Source organism: Hyperolius riggenbachi, chromosome 10 (assembly GCF_040937935.1).
Source record: "Hyperolius riggenbachi isolate aHypRig1 chromosome 10, aHypRig1.pri, whole genome shotgun sequence".
NCBI classification, from domain to species: Eukaryota; Metazoa; Chordata; class Amphibia; order Anura; family Hyperoliidae; genus Hyperolius; species Hyperolius riggenbachi.
Window position 1 is genome coordinate 51,360,236 of NC_090655.1, and position 21,196 is coordinate 51,381,431.

The following is a 21,196-nucleotide window of genomic DNA, read 5'->3' on the forward strand; positions in this document are numbered from 1 at the left end:
GCTTTAGTCTATGTGCAGGGGTGCCAAATAAAAATGACCCAATAGGTAGAAAAGCACATATGGTCTTCCAAGGCAGGCTTCCATTGGTCCTGGACCTCTTTGTAGGTCTTTTTTTTTTTTTTTTTCAACCAGTCTGGTTGTCAGGTGTTTGAATGTCTCCATCCTCCGGTCTGTAAACTCTGCCGCTTCCAGCAATGGTAAAATGAAGTGGCTAGCGGCCTTGTTAATCAAAACCCCTTCCCATTCACCTTACATTCCCATGGCAACCTTTGCTGGGAGGGGCGGGGTAGGTGGTCTTCTTGGAAGATGCAGCTGGAAGGTCTTCCGTGAGAGTGATGCCGGGGTACAGAAGACTAGTGATGTACAGGTCTAGGAGAACTCCTGGAGAAGCATGTGATTTTGATAAGTTGATATTTGCTTTGATCACATCCTGCTTTAGCACATGATCCTGACTAGCAAATCAGAGGCTTACAAATCTATCACGTGACCAAACAGATCACATGCTCCTCCATGTGTTCACCTAGATATGACCATCAGTACAGGAGACCTGCAAAATGGCCCAAATCCTGATGGGAACCTACCTGAAGAGAACCCTTGTCCCACTGTATGGATTGAAGTGTTTGTATTAGGACAGCAAGTACTTCTAGCATAATGTAATGCTTCCGTTTTAATACGTTATTGAACAGGACAGTGAAACTGTTTCATTGCATAATATTTACAGCTTGTCTTGTTCCATTCAGTTTGTGCAAGCTTTTATAATAAATATTGCACTCGGGGGGGTTGATAACTTTCTTCTAGAGGCCATTGGGATGGGTATACATGTCTCTGCATTTCTTAATAATGGCTCCTGATGGCTAATTTGAAGTGGATACAGCAGTCCTTAAGCTAAGCTGTATTTTCATACCTTATTGCTACAATTATTTCTTGGACAAGTTGGATAATTCAAGAAGCTTAATAAACACCAGTTAACCATTATAATGAGTACTATTTAGAGTATAGATATCTAAAGGCTCATACACACGCCAACCAAATAAACAACCAACTCACTAAAAGACTGCGTGCTCAAGCTAAACCACAAACTGCACAACATGCATCTCGGATCCACTTTAAATGCATATAAAAACGCTGTGCCTGCTTTGAGGCCGTAAGTGTGTTTGTTTATAAATGGAAGTTGTAGGTTAAACAGGAGAATACAAAGTTTCACAAGTTTAATTCCGCTTTCCAGCTGTTAAGCAGCATGTCGGCTGCAGTGGAAAAAATGACCTCGCCAACCACAGTGCATGTATGTATGTGTGTGCAATATGCACTGATCAGGAGTCCCACAATCACCAGCACTGCTTGAAGCTCCGCTGGGGAGGGATTTCGGAGAGCGCTGCAGGAAGGAAAATCTAGTCTAACAGATTAAACCACTCAATCTACCTAATTGGCTCATTAATGCACACAAAAAAAAAACCTGTTGTCTTATTTAGTATACAATGTATTTTTGTTTGCCAAATCTGCTCTCCAAAATTCCCCCCCAGTGGTTTGATGGCGCGAAAATCACTTTTAAAAAAGTCACACATGATCACATGACTGGGAAGATAGCACTTGTATGATTGGAGTACCATCACTTTGGGGGTATCTTTACTTCTTGGTTTTCAGTAACCTTTCCTTCTTCCTAAGCTGATGTCTATACTAAACTTGTCAAAACGGAAGGGGCCATTTTGTCTCTTGAAGCAATAGAAAATTGGTTCAGCCTACAAAATGGCTGCTTCTGCTGGGTGTGGTAGGCAGGCACTGGGGACACAGACACCCTTTACGGCTGATGGTATTACAAAGCATGCAGTGCTATTAGTCTGCTCATGGATATCGGAGAAAAATGAAAACCTTTTATAAGGATGTTATCTGATACATTTTTGCAAGCGGACCAGTACCTCTGAGGTGTTGCCATTTGCCAAGCAGAGAAACATATCCATCTTTACAGGGTCTCTAATTATAGGGCCCTTTTCCACAAGCAGTTCATAAGCAGCGAAAAGACTGACGAACTCACATCTTGCTTGCTGCTGCTCGGTAGCTGCTCACTGAGCACACAGTTCAGTCACCTGTGGAAAAGGGCCCTTGGGACTCATTTCCACGGGCAGTTCATCTGCGCTCAGCAAGCAGTTACCAGACAGCAGCACGCAGTTGTGAGAGTTTAAGTCTTTTCTCCTTAGTTACACATGGAGGAAATCCTGTACACCTCAGAACACAGTGAGTGATCACTTTCCTTATCTAGGTAAAGATCCAGGAATACGACCTATTACTAATCAGTCAGTAATCAGATGTTGGGTGGGTGGTGAAATAAGGCTTCTGCTATAGCAGCGCTGCAAGGCGAAAGCGCGAACCACTACACCACCGTGCTGCAAGCATGCAGCTAATCTTGTAAGATTTGTCATAGACCTCTGATCCGCATGCTTGTTCAGGGTCTATGGCTTCAAGTATTAGAGACAGAGGATCAGCAGGACAGCCAGGCAATGTGCGTTATTTAAAAGGAAATAAACATGTCCGCCTCCATATCCCTCTCACCTCGGATTCCCTTTAGAGATGGATGTTGGTATATCAACAAACATTTTAGCGATTTAAAAAACCGAAACCCATACAATCCATTTTGCATGTGGGCCTGCATCTTCTGTCTATTTTGTGCATAGCCCATTAATTGTCCTTCTTTTTTTTTTTTCTTTTTTTTCTTAACCATTTATATGATCGGTTCAAATTGTCTAAATTGAGTGTGAACAGTGCTCCCAATTTCTATATAATCTGTTCGCAACTGATAAAAAGCAGCAGGAGGCTTGGCTGTTAACGTCTCCCTTTGCTTCTCATACAATTCTGCGCTCTTGTCATGTCCCAGTTTAGAGTGCTGTACAAAATGCCCAAGAGAGTGCCTCCTTCCAATACATGTGCTGAGCAACTGAGAATAAAGACCTGAGATACTAATTCATGTAAATAGTCTGCTTGAGAAATCCGTAAATAAATCAATTCTTTAAAGAGACACTGAAGCGAAAAAAAAATATATAATGAATTGGTTGTGTACTATGAATAATTACTAGAAGAGTAGCAGCAAAGCAAATATTCTCATACTTTTATTTTCAGGTATATAGTGTTTTTTCTAACATTGCATCATTCTATAATATGTGCAGATTACACAACACTCAGCATTCAAAATGATTCTTTCAGAGCAGTCTGTGAACTAATGACCTCTCCTCTGGCAGAGCAAAAGAAAACACTTGAGATAATAAAAGTCAGAAGACAGTCCTCTCCACGACTTTGAAAGTGTAGAGCTTAATTGCTTTTTTGCATAGAGATAACTGGAGTTTCTTAACTCTTCCTGTACTGGAAACAATTAGACTGATGTATCTGATCTGTTTTATTTCTTAGCTGTACTACACATACAAATCATAATATAATTATTTTTTTCGCTTCAGTGTCTCTTTAACTTGTAAATGATACCAATAACTATGATCATGCCAACTCCTAAATCAACTCTGTGTTCTGTTGGACAATGGAATGAGAATTGGCGGACATCTAACTTTGGTCCGTTTCAACGTCTTTCATGGAAAATTGGGTCTTTTGGAAAGCTGATTTTGGTACAGTAGTGTGGGCCCTATCCTAATATACACTGCTCAAAAAAGTAAAGGAAACACAAAAATAAGGCATCCTAGATCTGAATAAATGAAATGTTCCTATGAAATACAAAAATTATCAATGGAAATCAAATTTATCAACCCATGGAGGTCTGGATTTGGAGTCGCACTCAAAATTAAAGTGGGAAAAAACACTACAGGCTAATCCAATTTTGATGTAATGTTCTTAAAACAAGTCAAAAATGAGGCTCAGTAGTGTGTGGCCACCATGTGCCTGTATGACCTCCCTACAATGCCTGAGCATGCTCCTGATGAGGTGGCAGATGGTCTCCTGAGTGATCTCCTCGACCTGGACTAAAGCATCCACCAACTCCTGGACAGTCTGTGGTGCAACGTGGCAATTGGTGGATGGAGCGAGACATGATGTACCAGATGTGCTCAATTGGATTCAGGTCTGGGGAACGGGCGGGCCAGTCCATAGCATCAATGCCATCGTCTGGCAGTAATTGCACACTCTCTAGCCACAAGTGGTCTAGCATTGTCTTGCATTAGGAGGAACCCAGGGCCACCAGCATATGGTCACCACCTGCAGAACCACTCCTTTATTGGAGATGTCTTGCTAATTGCCTATAATTTCCACCTGTTGTTTATTCTATTTGTACAACAGCATGTGACATTGTCCACTTAGGTAGCAACACTGATTGACAGTTTGATTTCAGAGACGGGTGATCGACTTGGAGTTACATTGTGGTGTTTAAGTGTTCCCTTTATTTTTTTTTGAGCAGTGTGAGACCTCTGACTTGTGTACAGTGCTGGTGGACTGCATGAGTTCCAAGCTTTACCAACGGGTCTAGAAGCAAAGCATGTCAACCTTTGCTTGACCTTCTCAAGAACAATGTAAAGTTCTATTTTGATGCATCACAATGTAGAATGAATGGGGACATTTTGCAATGATGCTCTATCACTACCAAGTGTTGTGCAATATAATCCATGTAGGATCTCTGCTTGGCAACATGGGAATCCTAGGCGTCAAAATGGACTTGGCTAGTTTGCGTTTTTTTTCTTCACTTTTTTTTTAAGTGATTGGACCCCCCCTCCCCCCCCAAAAAAAAAGTTCATAATTTTAACAGAATTAGTTACTCATTAAATACAAGTTTTCGTTAATCCAGTGCTTTTCTTTGGGAAAATGAAGGTAGGTCTTTGCTTTCAAGGTTTTTAAATCGGTTATCTCCATTTCTGTCCCTGTTTTCACTGATTTATTACATACTGGCACAAGTAATATATAAACCTGAAATGAAATGATCAATGCCGTCTTATGCCTATAAAATGCCTATGAACGCTGATCTGATTATGCTGATGGCTTTGATTAATGTTTGATGTACCATATGTAATAAACATACAATGTACAACCTATCAATGATGTGTGGGCATGGTGACCTGGTTGACTTTACTTTCTGATAAAATGTATCATTTATATTACCGGTAATCCTAAATTAACTTTTTTTTTTTTTTTTTTTTAACACTTTGAATCTGATTTTTTTCTGGGGATCCAGCTACAAGAAAAGGTAAGGAATCCTTAATTTCCCTCTTGATTGTATTTTATGAGACATTGCCATGTTTTCAGCTTGAAGTGGGATTACTCAAATTTAATTTAATCTCTTGAGAACTGCAGTGGTAAACCCCCCTAAAGGCCAGGCCTTTTTTCTGCTAATTGGCCACTGCAGCTTTAAGGCCAAGCTGCAGGGCCGCACAACACAGCACACAAGTGATTTCCCCCCTTGTCTCCCCGTTGGTGGGGTCTGATGGCCACGGCTGTCCCCAGTACAGCGCTGCTGCTGATCGCAGCGCTGTACTAACTGTAAAGACGATGGTTTCGCCGTCTTAACAGTCTCCCGAGCGGCAGTAGCCCCCCGAGCAGGAGATGTGCGTGCAGCCTGCGCGCGATCTCCTGCAAACTGCAGCCCCAGGACTTGACACCAATTGGCGTTAAGCGGTCCTGGGGCTGCTGCCATGGCCATTGGCAAGGGGCGGTCGCCCAGTGGTTAGTCTGTGGTCTAAAAGGCATTTAACATGGCATAAAATTGACAGCTAAAACCAACTGAGTGCTTTTAGAGGTACTGGGAGGGTTAACTCTAAAGCTTTTCACTTCATTTAGCTGCTAATTCATAAGCTTGCCCTTGCAGGGCCAGCATTCAAGGTAAAAAAGTTTCTGCTGTATCCAGGGGGGGGGGGGGGAGTAGATAACTTTCTCTTCTTAGTTTGCTTACTAATTACTTAAAGGGGTTTTGTGGGGGGTGTTGAAGATAAAAACACACTTACCTGGGGCTTCTATCAGCCCCCTGTAGCAATGATGTCTCATCCGATCTGCCGTTCTCTGCCGCCAGCCCCGGTCCAGCGCAGCATGGCATCCAACTGCGCCTGCTCGCTCCCACGCGCGTCATCGGAAGCTTACTGCGCAGTACAAGAAAACTTCATACTGCCCCTGCAGAGTAAGCTTCCGATGACTCGAGCGGGAGTGCGCATTATTATTCGTCTTGTTAGACGAATAATTGCCCAGTGCCGGCGGTGGGGAACGGCGGATCGGAAGACTATGGCATGGGACATTACTGCTACAGGGGGCTGATAGAAGCCCCAGGTAAGTGTCTGTTTTTATTTGCAACACCCCCCACAGAACCCCTTTAAGTCTAACTGATAATTTGTCCAGCAGGTGGCAATGATCTCAGTCAGCTTCAGGGATGTGTAAATATGTATTCGAATAGCATCAAACCAATCTTAAGGTGCCCACTAATGATCCAACCTTTTTCATCCAATCTTACCATTTGATGTAATATAAGGGCACTGTCTAAATTATCCATTTAGTATATTCACTCAGTTTACCCTTCTACTACATAGATTTGGTAAGATTGGATGAAAAAGATTGGATCATTAGTGGCAACCTTTTGTGTTTTATGTTTTTACTGCTTTTAATGTTTTAAAGTAAAAAAAATCATGTATTTTTGAGTATAATCCCACTTTAATATAGTCCATGTCTTTCTGCACATCTGATCATCCAACATTCCTGTGCAATTATTGGAATAGGATTGGGTCATTTTGGCAGTGTGTAGAGATCTAGCCATTAGCCAATGTAATGATACCACTGATTATTGCTCAACTTAACCCAAAATTTAACATGGTGGTCTCTAAAACCAAACCTGTTTGTACTACCTTACAACTGCTGCACATTACATGTCCATGAAACCGGCATTCTGCCTGGGTCTGGTTTCATATTCACTGAAGTCAAAAATTGCCTGGTTTTATTTTGTGGTTTTAGTTTGGCTTTTTATTTAATACCTTCACAACCAACCAACCTTCACCATTTTTTTGTATTTATATTCAGCTGCTATAAAATGTTAAATACATTACACCGTAGGGCTACTTTCACATGTTGCGCTACATGGACACAGTTTGCGCATCGAAGTGTAGTGTGATTCAGTTTAAGTTCACATTGCATCAGCTGCAATGCAGCTGATCCTGTTGTTACAGCACAGAGCATAGTGCATTGTAGAATCATGCATGGTAATGCGCACAATGCATGTCTATGGCAAACGCAATGCCTGTTTCTGCACAATGACATGCTTGATGTTTATCAGTGGAGGGGCACACTGAAATACTTGCACATGTGCATTTGTGCCTCCTCAAACAAAACCAATTAAATCGTGCCTCCCCATGATATACTTACCCGGGGCTTCCTCCAGCCCCTGGCAGCCGACATCCCACACCGCAGCTCCACTCTCAGCCGCCGGCCTGGTGTTCCCGCCAGTGCAGAGGGCGACCTCTACTGCAAGCAGAGATGCTGTGTGTGACATGTCGGCTGCAATGGGTAACAGGAAGCCCCGTGTAAGTATATTGTGGGGAGGCACGATTTGCTTGATGTTTCCTTTTAACATTGCAATTTTTTAACCCTCAAGTTGTCTCTGCAGTTGTTAAATCACATTTTTCTTTTTTACTTGCTTTGCATTGCGTTATGTGCAAGTTATAACCCAACGCATTGCCCCAGAGTGAAACTAGCCCCAAGCCAATGTTGACTGGCGAAATGGCAAAATACTACTTAATCCCCATTCTCCTGTTTGTGAACGAGCACAGCCACAAGACACCTTCGCACAAGGCAGAAAATACCGAACCTGAGCGGCTAAAGGAGTAGAAGGCACCCTTGGTGATGTGTGTACATAAATATGAGGATATATATATAAAGGTTCTTGCCTGCCTTGAATAAGGAGACATCCACTTATTAAAATTTAAGTATAAGTAGTCAGCACTTCAGACTACGCGTTTCGCGGCTCAAACCGCTTCCTCAGGTCAAGTAGGTTGCTGAGGTGTGGATCAAGCGGTCCTGGGCGCCAAGGACCTCCTGATCCACACTTCAGCACCCTACTTGACCTGAGGAAGCGTTTTTTTACGAAGCACGTAGTCTGAAGTACTGACTACTTATAATAAATACTTAAAATTTAATAAGTTGATGTCTCCTTATGTAAGGTAGGCAAGAACCTTTATAGATATATATTCTGATATATTTATGTACACACTTATCACCAAGGGTGCCTCCTACTCTCCTTTATCACATTAAACAACCCCACTGCGTCAGGGAGTTTCTTCATGATACCTCAGTAGAGTGAAGCTTTTTTTAAGGAGCAGCGACCGACCCCCAAAAAGACAGTGTGAGACGGTCTTTTCCCACAAGCCCAGATGAGTGGTTGCTTCTTCTATTCAGTAGGAGACCTTAGGCAAGTCTCCCTAACACTGCTACTGCCTATAGAGCGCGTCCTAGTGGCTGCAGCTCTGGCGCTTTGAGTCCGCCAGGAGAAAAGCGCAATATAAATGTTATTTGTCTTGTCTTGTCTTCTAGCAACCTACACTTGTGAGTATATTATACTCTTGTTTTTAGCCATTTTATCCTTCGATAATGCACCAAAAGGGCTCCCGGTGTCCTTGTGTTCTGTTTTCCGTTCACCACAGCTGCCATGAGCCTGAGTGACGCAAGGTGTCCTGCGCCCTGGCTTGTTCAAGGACAGGAGCACTGCCACGCACTCAGCGGAAAGCCCTTGTCAGAAGTTTGAGGGGTCCCAGCAATGGAGTGCCAAGGTGGAGGAGGGGGGGGGGGGGGGGGGGAAACATCTGGATTATCCAGCATAAATACACATCTGGGGCATTTTTTCCACCTTTAGGTTCTTTAATTTTTAGCCTTGGACCATAGTGCTCTTCCCACCACATTCATAGCTGGGGATAATATGGGATTCATAGGATGTTGCGGCTTTTCAAATAGGCCTTTCACCATGTACATGATATTTCCTAAATGAAACCTCTGCAAGTTTCTTAAGCAATATTCCAATTTCCAGTCTAGCAGCACATCAGCATCAATGAGAACAGTGATGTCTTGGATGGCACTGCTTGTATGTATATTGTGCACAGGATGCATGGGTTCTGGTGATCACTGGCACTGTTTGGGTCATGCTTTGGGTGGGTTTTGGAGAACATTTTCTAGCCAATAAGAGGCACATTATGGGTGTACACATTAAGCAGGCACCTGTTCATTTGGGCACGGAGTGATTGCGAAAGTAACACTTGGGTGATGTAGGTATTGAACTGTGTTCTGAGCAGCAAGAAAGTCAATCCCTTCTTATATATGTAATATTGCCTACTTAAAACATAAGGAATTTTAGATAATTCAGATTAAGTGAGCGAGTGTGGTTTCCCATGATGCATCACACTCAAATATGCAAAAGATCACTTTATGCCCCTGAGAGCCAGGTTCACATCCAGAACCACTGGGGGGGATTGGTGTGGCTTTGTAAAATGTATTCTCTATAAGCTCACGTTACAACATACATCCTGTTTCTAACATAGATTAGACGCTCTGGACTGGTCCTCATGCATGCATAGCAGGGTTTAATATGGCTCTAGGAGACTGGGCTTGACTGATATGGCTCGAAGTAATATCGAAATAGCTCATGGTGACCCAAAACCACTAGCAAAAATGAAGCAGTTCGAACCTCCAGCAGATCTTCCAACCCCAGTTCATGTCTCCATTACATCACAGCTGGGCTACTGCAATGTTCTCTATACAGGCCTTCCAAACAGACCTGCACCGCCTGTATTGCCATGTGTAGCCCACCCGTAGGTGTAGCTATGTTCGATGTAAACACTCCTGTTAACAAAGGATACAGCCACTGTAGAGAGGATTTCACCTCACAGACAGCTCAGCTCTTCAGATCTCCATCAGGCCTTTTCCTTTCTCCTTCAGGCCTCCACACAGTTCTTTCTCTGCAGGCTCACTCCATCCAGTTTCTAGCACATTTCCTGTTCTGAGTTCAGACTTTCTCTCACTGGCTACAAACCTCCACAGTATAAAAACTGCTCTCCTATTGGTGACAGGCATTCTCCACCTAGATGTAGTAGGGAAAGTGCAAACTATTTAACAATTAACTGTTTCAGGACTGATTTCACAGAACTGCAAATCTCAGCAATATTACACAGAGAATACACTTTGCATGGGTACTGAATAGCCATGCTGGCAGGATGGCTACACTTATAGCAACCAACCCTTCGCTCACTCCTCTGGCTACCAATAGAATGGAGAATTCTGTTTAAGAGTGTTTTGTCATTCAAATCTTAGCATAATCTGGGCCCTAGATACCTGAAGGATTTGTTGTAACTGCATCACACCCCCATGGTCTTAGATCAAAAGCATCTAATAACTTGGCCACCCTCAGAGTCCACCTCAAAACCTTTGGAGACAGTCTTCTGTCATGCTGCCACTACACTTTGGAATTCCTTGCCACACCCAATCAGGACATCTCCATCCCCGGAAGCATTTAAGTCCAAACTGAAAAGCCACCTGTTTAGTACAATACAATACCATTTGTAAAGCGCTTTTCTCCCATAGGACTCAAAGCGCATAGTTGTGTCTCAGATTAATACAGGGTTGCAGGCTGGGTTGTGTTAGAGGAGATAGTCAGGTGTTCATGAATGCCAGACTAAAGAGGTAGGTTTTCAGTTTGGACTTAAATGCTTCCAGGGATGGAGCTGTCCTGATTGGGTGTGGCAGGGAGTTCCAAAGTGTAGGGGCAGCATGACACAAGGCTCTGTCTCCAAAGGTTTTGAGGTGGACTATGGGGGTGACCATGGTGTTGCGTCCTTTTGATCTAAGATTGTGGGGGGTGTGATGCAGTTGCAACAAGTCCTTCGGGTATCCAGGGCCCAGATTGTGCAAGGATTTGAATGTCAGTAAGCCAATCTTAAACAGAAATCTCCATTTTATCGGTAGCCAGTGAAGTGAGCTCAGGGTTGGTGTTATGTGGCAATGGCGGGGTTGGCTCGTTAACATCCTTGCGGCGGCATTCTGTACTAATTGCAGGCGGCGTAAGTCTTTCTTATGCAGGCCTGTGTAGAGGGCGTTGCAGTAGTCTAACCTTGATGTGACAAAGGCATGGACTAGGGTTGGAAGATCCTCTGAAGGAATTAGGTGTTTAATCTTTGCAATATTCCTTAGATGAAAGAAGGAATGTTTCACAACAGCTGAGATTTGATTCCTGAAGCTTAATTTCCTATCAATCAGTACTCCCAGGCTCCCTATCCTTAGCGGTGTTGGTTGAGACTGGGGCTGCTTTGCTGTTGAGCCCTGGCCCTCGATAACAAGTACCTCAGTTTTGTCAGCATTAAGTTTTAGCCAATTCATATTCATCCACTCCTGAAGCTCAGCTAAGCATGAGTTTATTTGTGGAGTAGGGTCTGTAATGCCAGGTTTGAATGACAAATATAGCTGGGTGTCATCAGCATAGCAATGATATGTCAGGCCATGTTTTTGTATGATTTCTCCAAGTGGCAGCATGTATATGGTGAAAAGTAAAGGGGATAATATTGCACCCTGAGGTACACCGTATTTTAGTGGTACAGGGTTGGAGAGGAAGGGCCCTAAGGCTACCCTTTGTGTTCTGCCAGCCAGGAAGGAGTCTGGTATTTATGAACATAGACTGTTTCCTCTGTAACACAGTCCAGCCTGCAACCCTTTATTGATCTGTCCTATGGGAGAAAAGCGCTTTACAAATGTTGTGGTATTGAAGTAGAATTGTAATCTGTATAAAGGGCTAAAAAGACCTTACACTAGTTATTAATCTAATCCCCCCCCCACCTTTTACCTCTCCCACTAAGGGCCCTTTACACTTAATACATTGGTACACATTAGTACGTGGTTTTTTTTTTTTTATCCATAGCAGTGCATTGAGAAAAAGCCTTCAGTTAAAAAAAAAAAAAAAAAAGTATAGTGAGAACTGTGCCATAGGAAAACATGGACATTACTTTGAAAATCAGTTGTACTTTCAATTATAACTGAGAGCACCTGATTAAGTATAAATGGGACCTAACCCTTCTAGAGCTGTGCCTATCCCTAACCCCTAACCCCTGAACCCTAAGGGCCCGTTTCCATTACCCACGGATTCTGACTCCAGTGAATGTCTGTGGGCCTGTTGCAGATTTCCCATAGGCATTCATTGTAGTCAGTTTTCTGCATCCAGAATCCGCATGTAAACAAATCTCCCTCTACCCTATCCCCAAACACTAGCCCTCCTACAACTATGCCTAACCATTACCAGCAGTTACTAACCTTCCACGGTCTTCACATATATCCAGTAGTCAGTATCCAGTTTGCTGGATACTGACTATGCTGCTTAGACAATGCTGCTTAGAAATGATAGCTGGCACATGGCTATTCAATAGCCGAGCACCAGCACTCAAAACTGCACCTAAATCGTGTAGCCTGTTTAGGAACAGCCAGTGCTTGGCTACTGAGCGACAGAGTACTTGCCAGAGTAAGCACCCTGCACCACATAGCCACATAATAATCTGTTCTATGGCAGTGCCTACTATCGCTGACAGTCTCTGTGCCCAAATCACCTCATCAGTAGGGATGGTCAGTAAGAGAATTGATGCAGGATTATGCAAACGTATGCAGTTTAAAAATGAACCAATCAAATTCTGACAAGGTGGAATTGGATTTGAGCAAAAAGGTGCTTAAGCTGCATATATTTACATAATTCTGCATGAACCCAGTATTTGCATCTCATTGCTTATCTTTACTGATCAGAATTACAGAGATGTGCTCATTAGATACAGCAATATTTGGCCAATATTTGCCAACGTAACGTGGGCTCATGTGAGTTCACACATGCGCCCATGTATATGCCGACCAACTACAGGGGGCTCGTGTGTGCATGGAGCTCGCGGTGGACAGGTAAAGTATACTGTATGGGGCACCAGGGTACATATTTTACAAGTAAGGGGGGGGGGGGACACAGCACCAGGGGTTCCGTGTTCGACGCTCGTCCTGATATTACATGCCTTTACAGCGCACACTCGACCATGTCGGCCCTACATCTTGCAGCTTGTCCAATCGATACATGCAACCAATTTTTTCCCCAAAATTGGTTGCATTGTTGGTCGGACATGCTGTTGGCGGCACCGATTTTCGTCTGATTCACCAGGCTGCCTTATGGCCACCTTTACAGTGCAAGGAGTTGGGTGCTTTTACACAAAAAAGGTAGTAGCAGTAGGGTATTGTACAGTGTTAGCCATCAGTAAAAGCAAGAAGTTTTGTATCAGGATGATACCATTTTTTTTAGCTAACTTTAAAAGAATAAGTAAGCAAGCTTTCGGCTGGAAAGCCTTTACAGACGAAAGCTTCCTTACTCTTTATTCTTTTAAGTTAGCTGAAAAATGGTATCATCCTGATACAAAACTTTTTGATTTTACACAAAAAGGTGGCTTTTAGCAAATTTTAAGAGTTTGATTGCCCCCATTCGATACACCACTGAGGTTCAATTCAGGAGAATTCTTTATATATTTCATACTTTTTTTCAGAGAATGAAAATAAACCCAGCATTCTCCATCAGCTTTATCATAACCGCATCCTTGGTTTCCTGCACGTGTGCCCATGTATGGGTGATAGTGGGAGGCGGGACCCGTGTAGTTACTATGTACACTATATATACACTATTCGCTTTCTTGCAGCCTTCAAAGCCTCCATTGTGTTCAGCAGAATTTATGAAGGGGTAAGTTGTGCAATACACATGCAGCCCGATGAATGCACAGGTTGCCAGGAAAATTACAGGAGGTAATCCTACCTCTGGAATAAATGTTACAAATAGCGATCTATATTCTAAAGCAAGCAGGATGATCAATTTCCACCCTGCGGTGGGGATTCTGGACGAACTCGTTCAGTATTCGGGAAGCCTGATCATTTCCTAACAAAGCTGATCCACGCTATTCTCTTTAAAGGGAAACTGAAGTGAGGGATATGGAGGATGACCTATTTATTTACTTTTAAACAATGCACATTGCTTGGCTGTCCTGCTGATCATCTGCCTCTAATACTTTTAACCATAGATCCTGAACAGGCATGCAGAGCAGATGTTTCTGATTAGTCTGACTAGATTAGCTGCATGCTTGCTTCAGAAGTGTCTGAATCACACACCTGAAACGAGAGATCAGCAGGACTTCCAGACAACTGGCTTTATTTTAAAGAAAATAAATGTCCGCCTTTATATCCAATGTACTTTAGGTACCCTTTAATGGTTAGTTCTGGGAATAAGATGGCTGCAGTGATGCCCCTGATATAGGACAGACAACAGCAAGTAAATGGTTAAAACATTCTTTCACATTCCAGTGTAGGGGAAGAAAGACTGCAATAAAATCTTGCGAAGTTTTCATCTGTATCCTGTACATGTGGTGACATTTGCTCACTTCTTGCCTTAATCGGAGACCATATAACCAACTTTAATACAAAAATCGTCATCTCTGATACTATTTGGACCATTTAAAATCGTCAATTGAAAGTGTTTGAGTTTTTTTGTCTTTTTTGTGTGTGCGGTTTTTGTGTGCGTGTGTGCGGTTTTTGTGTGCGTGTGCTGTTTTTGTGTGCGTGTGTGTGGTTTTTGTGTGTGTGTGTGGTTTTTGTGTGTGTGTGGTTTTTGTGTGTGTGTGGTTTTTGTGTGTGTGTGGTTTTTGTGTGTGTGTGGTTTTTGTGTGTGTGTGGTTTTTGTGTGTGTGTGGTTTTTGTGTGTGTGTGGTTTTTTTGTGTGTGTGGTTTTTGTGTGTGTGTGGTTTTTGTGTGTGTGTGGTTTTTGTGTGTGTGTGGTTTTTGTGTGTGTGTGGTTTTTTTGTGTGTGTGGTTTTTGTGTGTGTGTGGTTTTTGTGTGTGTGTGGTTTTTGTGTGTGTGTGGTTTTTGTGTGTGTGTGGTTTTTGTGTGTGTGTGGTTTTTGTGTGTGTGTGGTTTTTGTGTGTGTGTGGTTTTTGTGTGTGTGTGGTTTTTGTGTGTGTGTGGTTTTTGTGTGTGTGTGGTTTTTGTGTGTGTGTGGTGTGTGTGCGGTGTGTGTGCGGTTTTTGTGTGTGTGGTTTTTGTGTGCGTGCGTGCGGGTTTTGTGTGCGTGCGGTTTTTGTGTGCGTGCGTGCGGTTAAAGAACCTGGAGAACCAATTCATAGGTTCTCATCTTCTCCTCATTGATCTACAGTTGCCTGTTCCCCTTCAGTTAGTGTCAGAACATTCTCTTTTGAGCTTTGTACACACGCCTGACATGGCCGATAATTACCACCTCAGCCGACCATCAGGGCTTGTACAGCAGCCAGTTACCCTCAACCTACGGGCAATCTGCTGGAGCGGATCTACTCCTGCAATGCCATTATTTGCGCCAATCCCCCACCCGCTGCGTGATGTCATGCACACACCACTCTCCATCACTCCCCCCGCATAGCAACACAGGGCGTCGTCCGCTACACAGCTGATGGGTGGGTGGGTGGCCTGGTCCAGCAATATCGCCCAAGAGGATCAGGTCCTGACAGGTGACAGCCATCAAAGTTGTGTACGCACCTTTAGTCACATGGATGTACGGAAAGAATTTAGTTGAGTATTTTAGTAAAAAATCTATTGTAAGCGTTGAGCAGATGAATATTCATGTGTAGGAAAGTGAGGCGCAGCAGTAGAGCCAGCGGTTTGCAGTGTTACCAAAGACCTTCACGTTGGGTAGACTGGCAGGACTTTCAGCTCTGATCATTTCCTCAGAACTTACTCAGATTGAGGATATACAATGCTGTGTATAGCAGCTTCCAGGCCTGTTGGAGGATTACGAAGGAACCAGAGTAGTTTTATCTACTGGCAGCTTACATGAAGCTAAATCTGTAATTTATTCAATATTTCCAGTGAAAACTGACCTGAAAGAAATGCTGATATGCAGAGTTTTATTTTCCTGGCTGGGGCTCTGCACTATTCCTCCTGTTAAGTTTTGTCAAAAACAATTGCTTAGCTTCATAATTTGCATTCTGCAGAATGCCAGGTCTAAAATCAGTCTGTGGTAGACCATTGGGAACTGGCTTCAGTAAAGCTATATTGTCACAGTAAGTTTTCTCATTGAAGTACAGATGTTTAATCCAGGATTGAACTTCATCCCAATCAGTAGCTGATAGCCCCTTTATACCCCCATATACCACAAGAAATCTTTATCTTTTTCTTGAATAGATCGGAGGAGGGGGGGGGGGGTCTGTATGGATGATATTGTGGTTAAACCACTCCCACAGTATGCCATGACCATGGTCCTGACAGTTTCCTGTCTGTGAACCTCCTTGCATTGTGGGAAAAAGCTTTTTCCTAATGCCACCTAATGCCAAGCAAGCACTATCTCCCTCTGTAGCATAGAACTCTCAGTAACGAACATTCCGTACAGATCACCTGGCCGAACTTAAGATGTCACCACCATCATTCATACATTTCAGAATGTAAATCAGAGAGAGGAAGGATTTTTCAAGAAATCAGAATTATACAAGACTTGTTGAAGAGGCCATATTCATAAAAGTTAATACCCATCCAAAAAGACTTTCCCCCACTAATCATTAACAGAAAAAACTCATAAGGCACCTTTGTGTCTACGGTATCAGTGGCGGTACCCTCCCAGTATTAGTCACAGGTACCTCCAGTATAGGTAACCAGAGGAGCCCCCAGTATAGGAAGCCAGAGGGCCCCCCAGTATGAACATCTCCTAGTACATAGTCATCAGTAGCCTGCCAGTATAGGTAGCCAGAGGCCCCCCTCCCTAGTAATAGGTAGGAAGTTGTAGCCTTCACCAGTATAGACACAGTGACAAACCCCCCCCCCCCCCCCCCCAAAGGGTAACCAGAAGAAGCCTCCCCACCCAGTATAGATAGCTAGTAGTAGATCTCCCCTATATAAGTATATGAAGCCAGAGCCCCGCCCGGTATAGGTAGCTAGTAGTAGATCCCCCCCCCCCCCCCCCAAGTATATAAAGCTATATAAAGCCAGAGGGCCCCCCAGTATAGGTAGTCAGAAGATAATAGATCCAATAATACAATAACATTTGTAAAGTGCTTTTCTCTCATAGGACTCAAAGCGCATAAGATGGTGCTGTAGTCATGCAGACGGGGACACCTGGAGAGGTGCATTCTCACCTACGCTACTCCGCACTTTAGCCTACCATGGGTCTCCATGAGACCTGCCACGGACCCCTTTATCACCGCCAGCCAGTCACGCTGGGTCCCCCTTTTGCTACGAGCCCCACATGAGTTGCCATGGTGACCCCTATGCCTCTGATTGCTGCGGAAAGGTTATTTTTTTTCTGCCAGGTCTGAGCAGAGCCAGTGAAAGGAACTGAGGGCCACCCAGACAGAAGCTCTGATTAACACTGCTAAGGTCATGTAACAGTTTTGGGCCACAAATCTAGGTTCAGTATTTAGAATGTGTTTTCCTGCAAATATCTTTTCTCTTTCAGTGGACAAGGTAAGCAATGGTGTTACCTCTTGGATTGTGTCCATAAATTGAAATGACTGCAGGTACTTCCTACACAAGCCTCTCATTCATTGTATCCTTCACAGGAGGAAGAAATTGTTGACTGGTGGAGCAAATACTACTCATCAATAGGAGAACATGAGAAATGCGGGCAGTATTTACAGAAAGGATATGACAGCTTGAAGGTAACTCGTTTGCTTGACTATTTTAATATTTTCCTAAGCCTTCACTTTGATACCCATTTTTAAATATGGATTGTTTGTTTTTAAGCATCAATCTGCTAAATTGGCAACCCACAGAATTTTAAAGGACACCTGAAGTGACAATTGATTGACCAAGAGAACAGGAGGAGACTGGTTATACATATAAAAATACAAATGCAAATTTTATTAATCACCAAAATACACAAAAATATATAGTAATTAAAAATATAACCAGAACACACAGGCAGATAGGCTGTCTCGGGATCAAATTTGAGACCTAGAGTAAACAAGATATTGGTGGGGATCCCCTGTAAAGGATATATGTATCCAGGTCTCAATCTGTAAGGAATACACAATTCATTGTAGGAGACTCCTTTCAAGGACATATGAGCAGAAAGACCATTGGAGAAGAAATGATGTATATCATAAAGCTGTTAGACTAAGTATCCAAGGCCCAAAAGAAAAAATTCTCCTCCTTGTAATTCCTGAGTTGAATAGTATGCATATATTCTAGATCCAAACAAAACCACCACAAAGTGATTTCAGTATCAATAGCAGTGGTTGTAGATATAATGAAAAGGGACGGACAAGTGGATTCAGTCCGCCAGAGTTGAGAGCCTTGTACTGACGCTGTCACAATATAAATCACGTATAGACACCACAAACTGAGAGGTAGAATCAGTCTAACCGACAGTCAGCCCCTATTGGGGTTCTGACATGGACCAGAGTGAAAAAAATCAATGTTACAGCATAAGACAACACAGTTCATGTGGTGGATATTCCGGGCTGGCTGGCAGATATGAAGATAGTACAATGCGCATTCCATATATTCCAGATGCAGCATACAGTTTACTAGAATTGGTCCCCAAGCGGTATCAGTGAATGTTAGTTATAGAGGCACATAATGGATTCTTGGACAGGTGCACAGACATGAAAGCTTGTTATGATGTTGTACTGAGGTTGATATGATTCATATAGTTCGCCAGGGTAATCCCTTATGCAGCATCAACCTAGCATGATATAACTTGAGATTCCAACAAGCAAGGGCATGGAGTGTGCATCCAGTACAAAATTGTCTCAATGATCATAAAGTGCACATTGATTATTACACAGCTATAGTAACTATGAACTGTACCACTTTTGGAGTAAATCATAGAGGTATACTCATCCGGATAAGTAGTCACAGCAATGTAGAGGAGTTGTCCAGCCAGAGCCCGAGTACTGCCACCCATATGTGTGTGTCTGGTCAAATGAGCTTAATGGAGCCAACCGGTTTCACTGGTAAGGTTACCAGCATCGTCAGGGCAGACTCTAGTGTTTGCTGCCTGTGGGGAAGAAGCCGGCCTAAATAAGGCGCTGAGTGGCCGGAGGACGCCAGCACGCCCCCCACACACACGCCCGCCCACTAAGCCACCACATGATCTGGGCGGCGAGTGAGCGGCGGAAGCGGAAGGTGCGACGCGTCCAGTTCTCCGCGTGTACGCGTCGCATGGAGCTCCCTCCACGGCCACTGGTGATATTTCGGTCGAGTAGGGAGGGATGACGCATCCATGCGGGTACGCGACACCTGGAACTATACCCATAGCCGCTGGAAGTCATGCGGACAAATAGAGAAGAGCTGCAGGGGTGCACAAGAGCACAGCAACAGCTGCCGTGCTCCCACGCCGATGTCATGGAGACATAGGACCTTTGGTATCTCACAAAAGACGAGGCCGCCCAAAAGCCATTACCCCCCAGGGATGAAACTGATCAATAGCCAAACTTGCCCAAAGGGGGGGGGGTTAAGGATGAACTTGTGGGAAGGGGGAAGAGGGGACAAGAGGGGAAAAGGGGGGACCCCCAAACCGCCCCACCCAAAGTCCAAGGCCACTAAACAGTGCACATCCGAGGGGGAGGGGGGCATAGCAACTAACCCCCACAAGGCAGCAATATTATAAAGAGTTAATACATTCCTAATAATACAAAAAAAAAAACAGTAAATAGCAAAAAACATTAATTATAACATATCTTATTCAATCAATCCCTACTATCAAAGGTAAACATCACCAGATAAATATAAGACAGCAAGATATAATGACATACAATGAGTAGTCCTTGTCCCACCAATGGGAAACAAACAGGGGGAGACTTTTAAAGCGCAGTGGGGCAGCAGAGTACCAGGCCATCCCACCAACCAAAATGAAGTCAATATTAATGATCATATCCCAATCATAAGGCTCAAATGGGAAGGGAGTATACAGAGATAATAGGGGGCTGGGAAGGGCCAAATGGGGCACAAGGGGCTCCAAACACAAGTACACAGAGTGGGAGGAGAGAGTGAATGGACAATTACCAGAAAAATGGAAATCAAGCCCTCCAAAATGCAGAAACCTACAAGAGAGCAATCACAGAAATGGAGCGAAGTCAATGCCTTCATTAAGGCCTGGTGCCCAAAAGGCCTTGAGTTTGTATATCCAAAAGGCCTCGCATTGAAGGAGTCTCACATCCCAATCCCCACCACGCGGGTCCCGATGGCCCCTATCCAGACCAAAAAAGCGTATTTTCCCAGGATTTCCCTTTTGACAACCTGCAAAGTGTCGAGCCACGGGTGTCTGGTGTCCCTCCTGAATACCATAGGTATGTTCATAAATAAGTCTGTTAAGGGATCTACCTGTCTTGCCAACGTAAAATGCCCCACACGGACAGAGGAGGAGATAAATTATCCCCTCTGTCTCACAATTAGTATAATGTCTAGTGGTTAATGTAATATCTCTCGTGACAAGGGGACACTGTTTGCCAGCATAAATATAGCTACATTAGTTGCAAGAATGGCAAGGGTATGTACCCAGGACTTTACAGTTGCATAATTTAGCTTTCGCTCTACCTGGGTAGTGACTACGTGTCAAATTGTCCCCTATAGTGGCGGCCCGCCTGTAAGTCACAGAGGGCTCCTTGGGGACAAAGGGGGCAACGCGTTGGTCATTCGTGAGTACATGCCAATGTTTTTGAAGTAAAGCTCGGACCTGAAAATGATGATCATTGTATCTCGTGATGAAAGAAAGACCCCTATCCAATTTGCTTTGAGCTAGCCGTTCTGTCGATTGATTGTATAACAAAGTAGGTCTAGGGGTGTCGCAAGCTCGATGGTAGGCTCTCTTTAGATATTTCTTAGGGTAACCCCGGGCTCTAAAGCGTTGCTGTAAGTTGCTAGCCTGGATATGGAAATTAGTGTCCTCAGAGCAATTACGTCGGGCCCTCAGGTACTGTCCAACTGGAATGCTACGTATTTGGTGGGCAGGATGAAAACTTTTTGCATGAAGTAAGGAGTTTTCTGCTGTCGGTTTTCTATAAAGATTCGTCTGTAATACCCCCTGGTCATTCACAGAAATCATGATGTCCAAAAACGGGATACTTTGAGTATCCATAGTCATGGTAAATTTTAGATTAAATACATTGTTGTTCAACAAATGTACTAAATCAAGTAATTGTTGTTTTGTGTTCCTGTCCAAATTAAAAATATATCGTCAATGTAACGATGCCAGGTAAGTACATACCCCAAAAGATCACTAAGGTTTGTGTCCGAAAAAATACATCG

General features: G+C 43.5%; 1 protein-coding gene across 1 annotated transcript in view; it reads left to right on the forward strand.

The window, feature by feature from the left end:
- Nucleotides 1-21,196, forward strand: part of MYOF (myoferlin) — a 225,995-nt gene that overhangs the window by 160,689 nt on the left and 44,110 nt on the right. Inside the window, 3 exon segments of the mRNA XM_068258907.1 lie at nt 1,226-1,282; nt 5,153-5,164; nt 17,506-17,604. Coding sequence (XP_068115008.1) covers nt 1,226-1,282; nt 5,153-5,164; nt 17,506-17,604 — 168 coding nt within the window.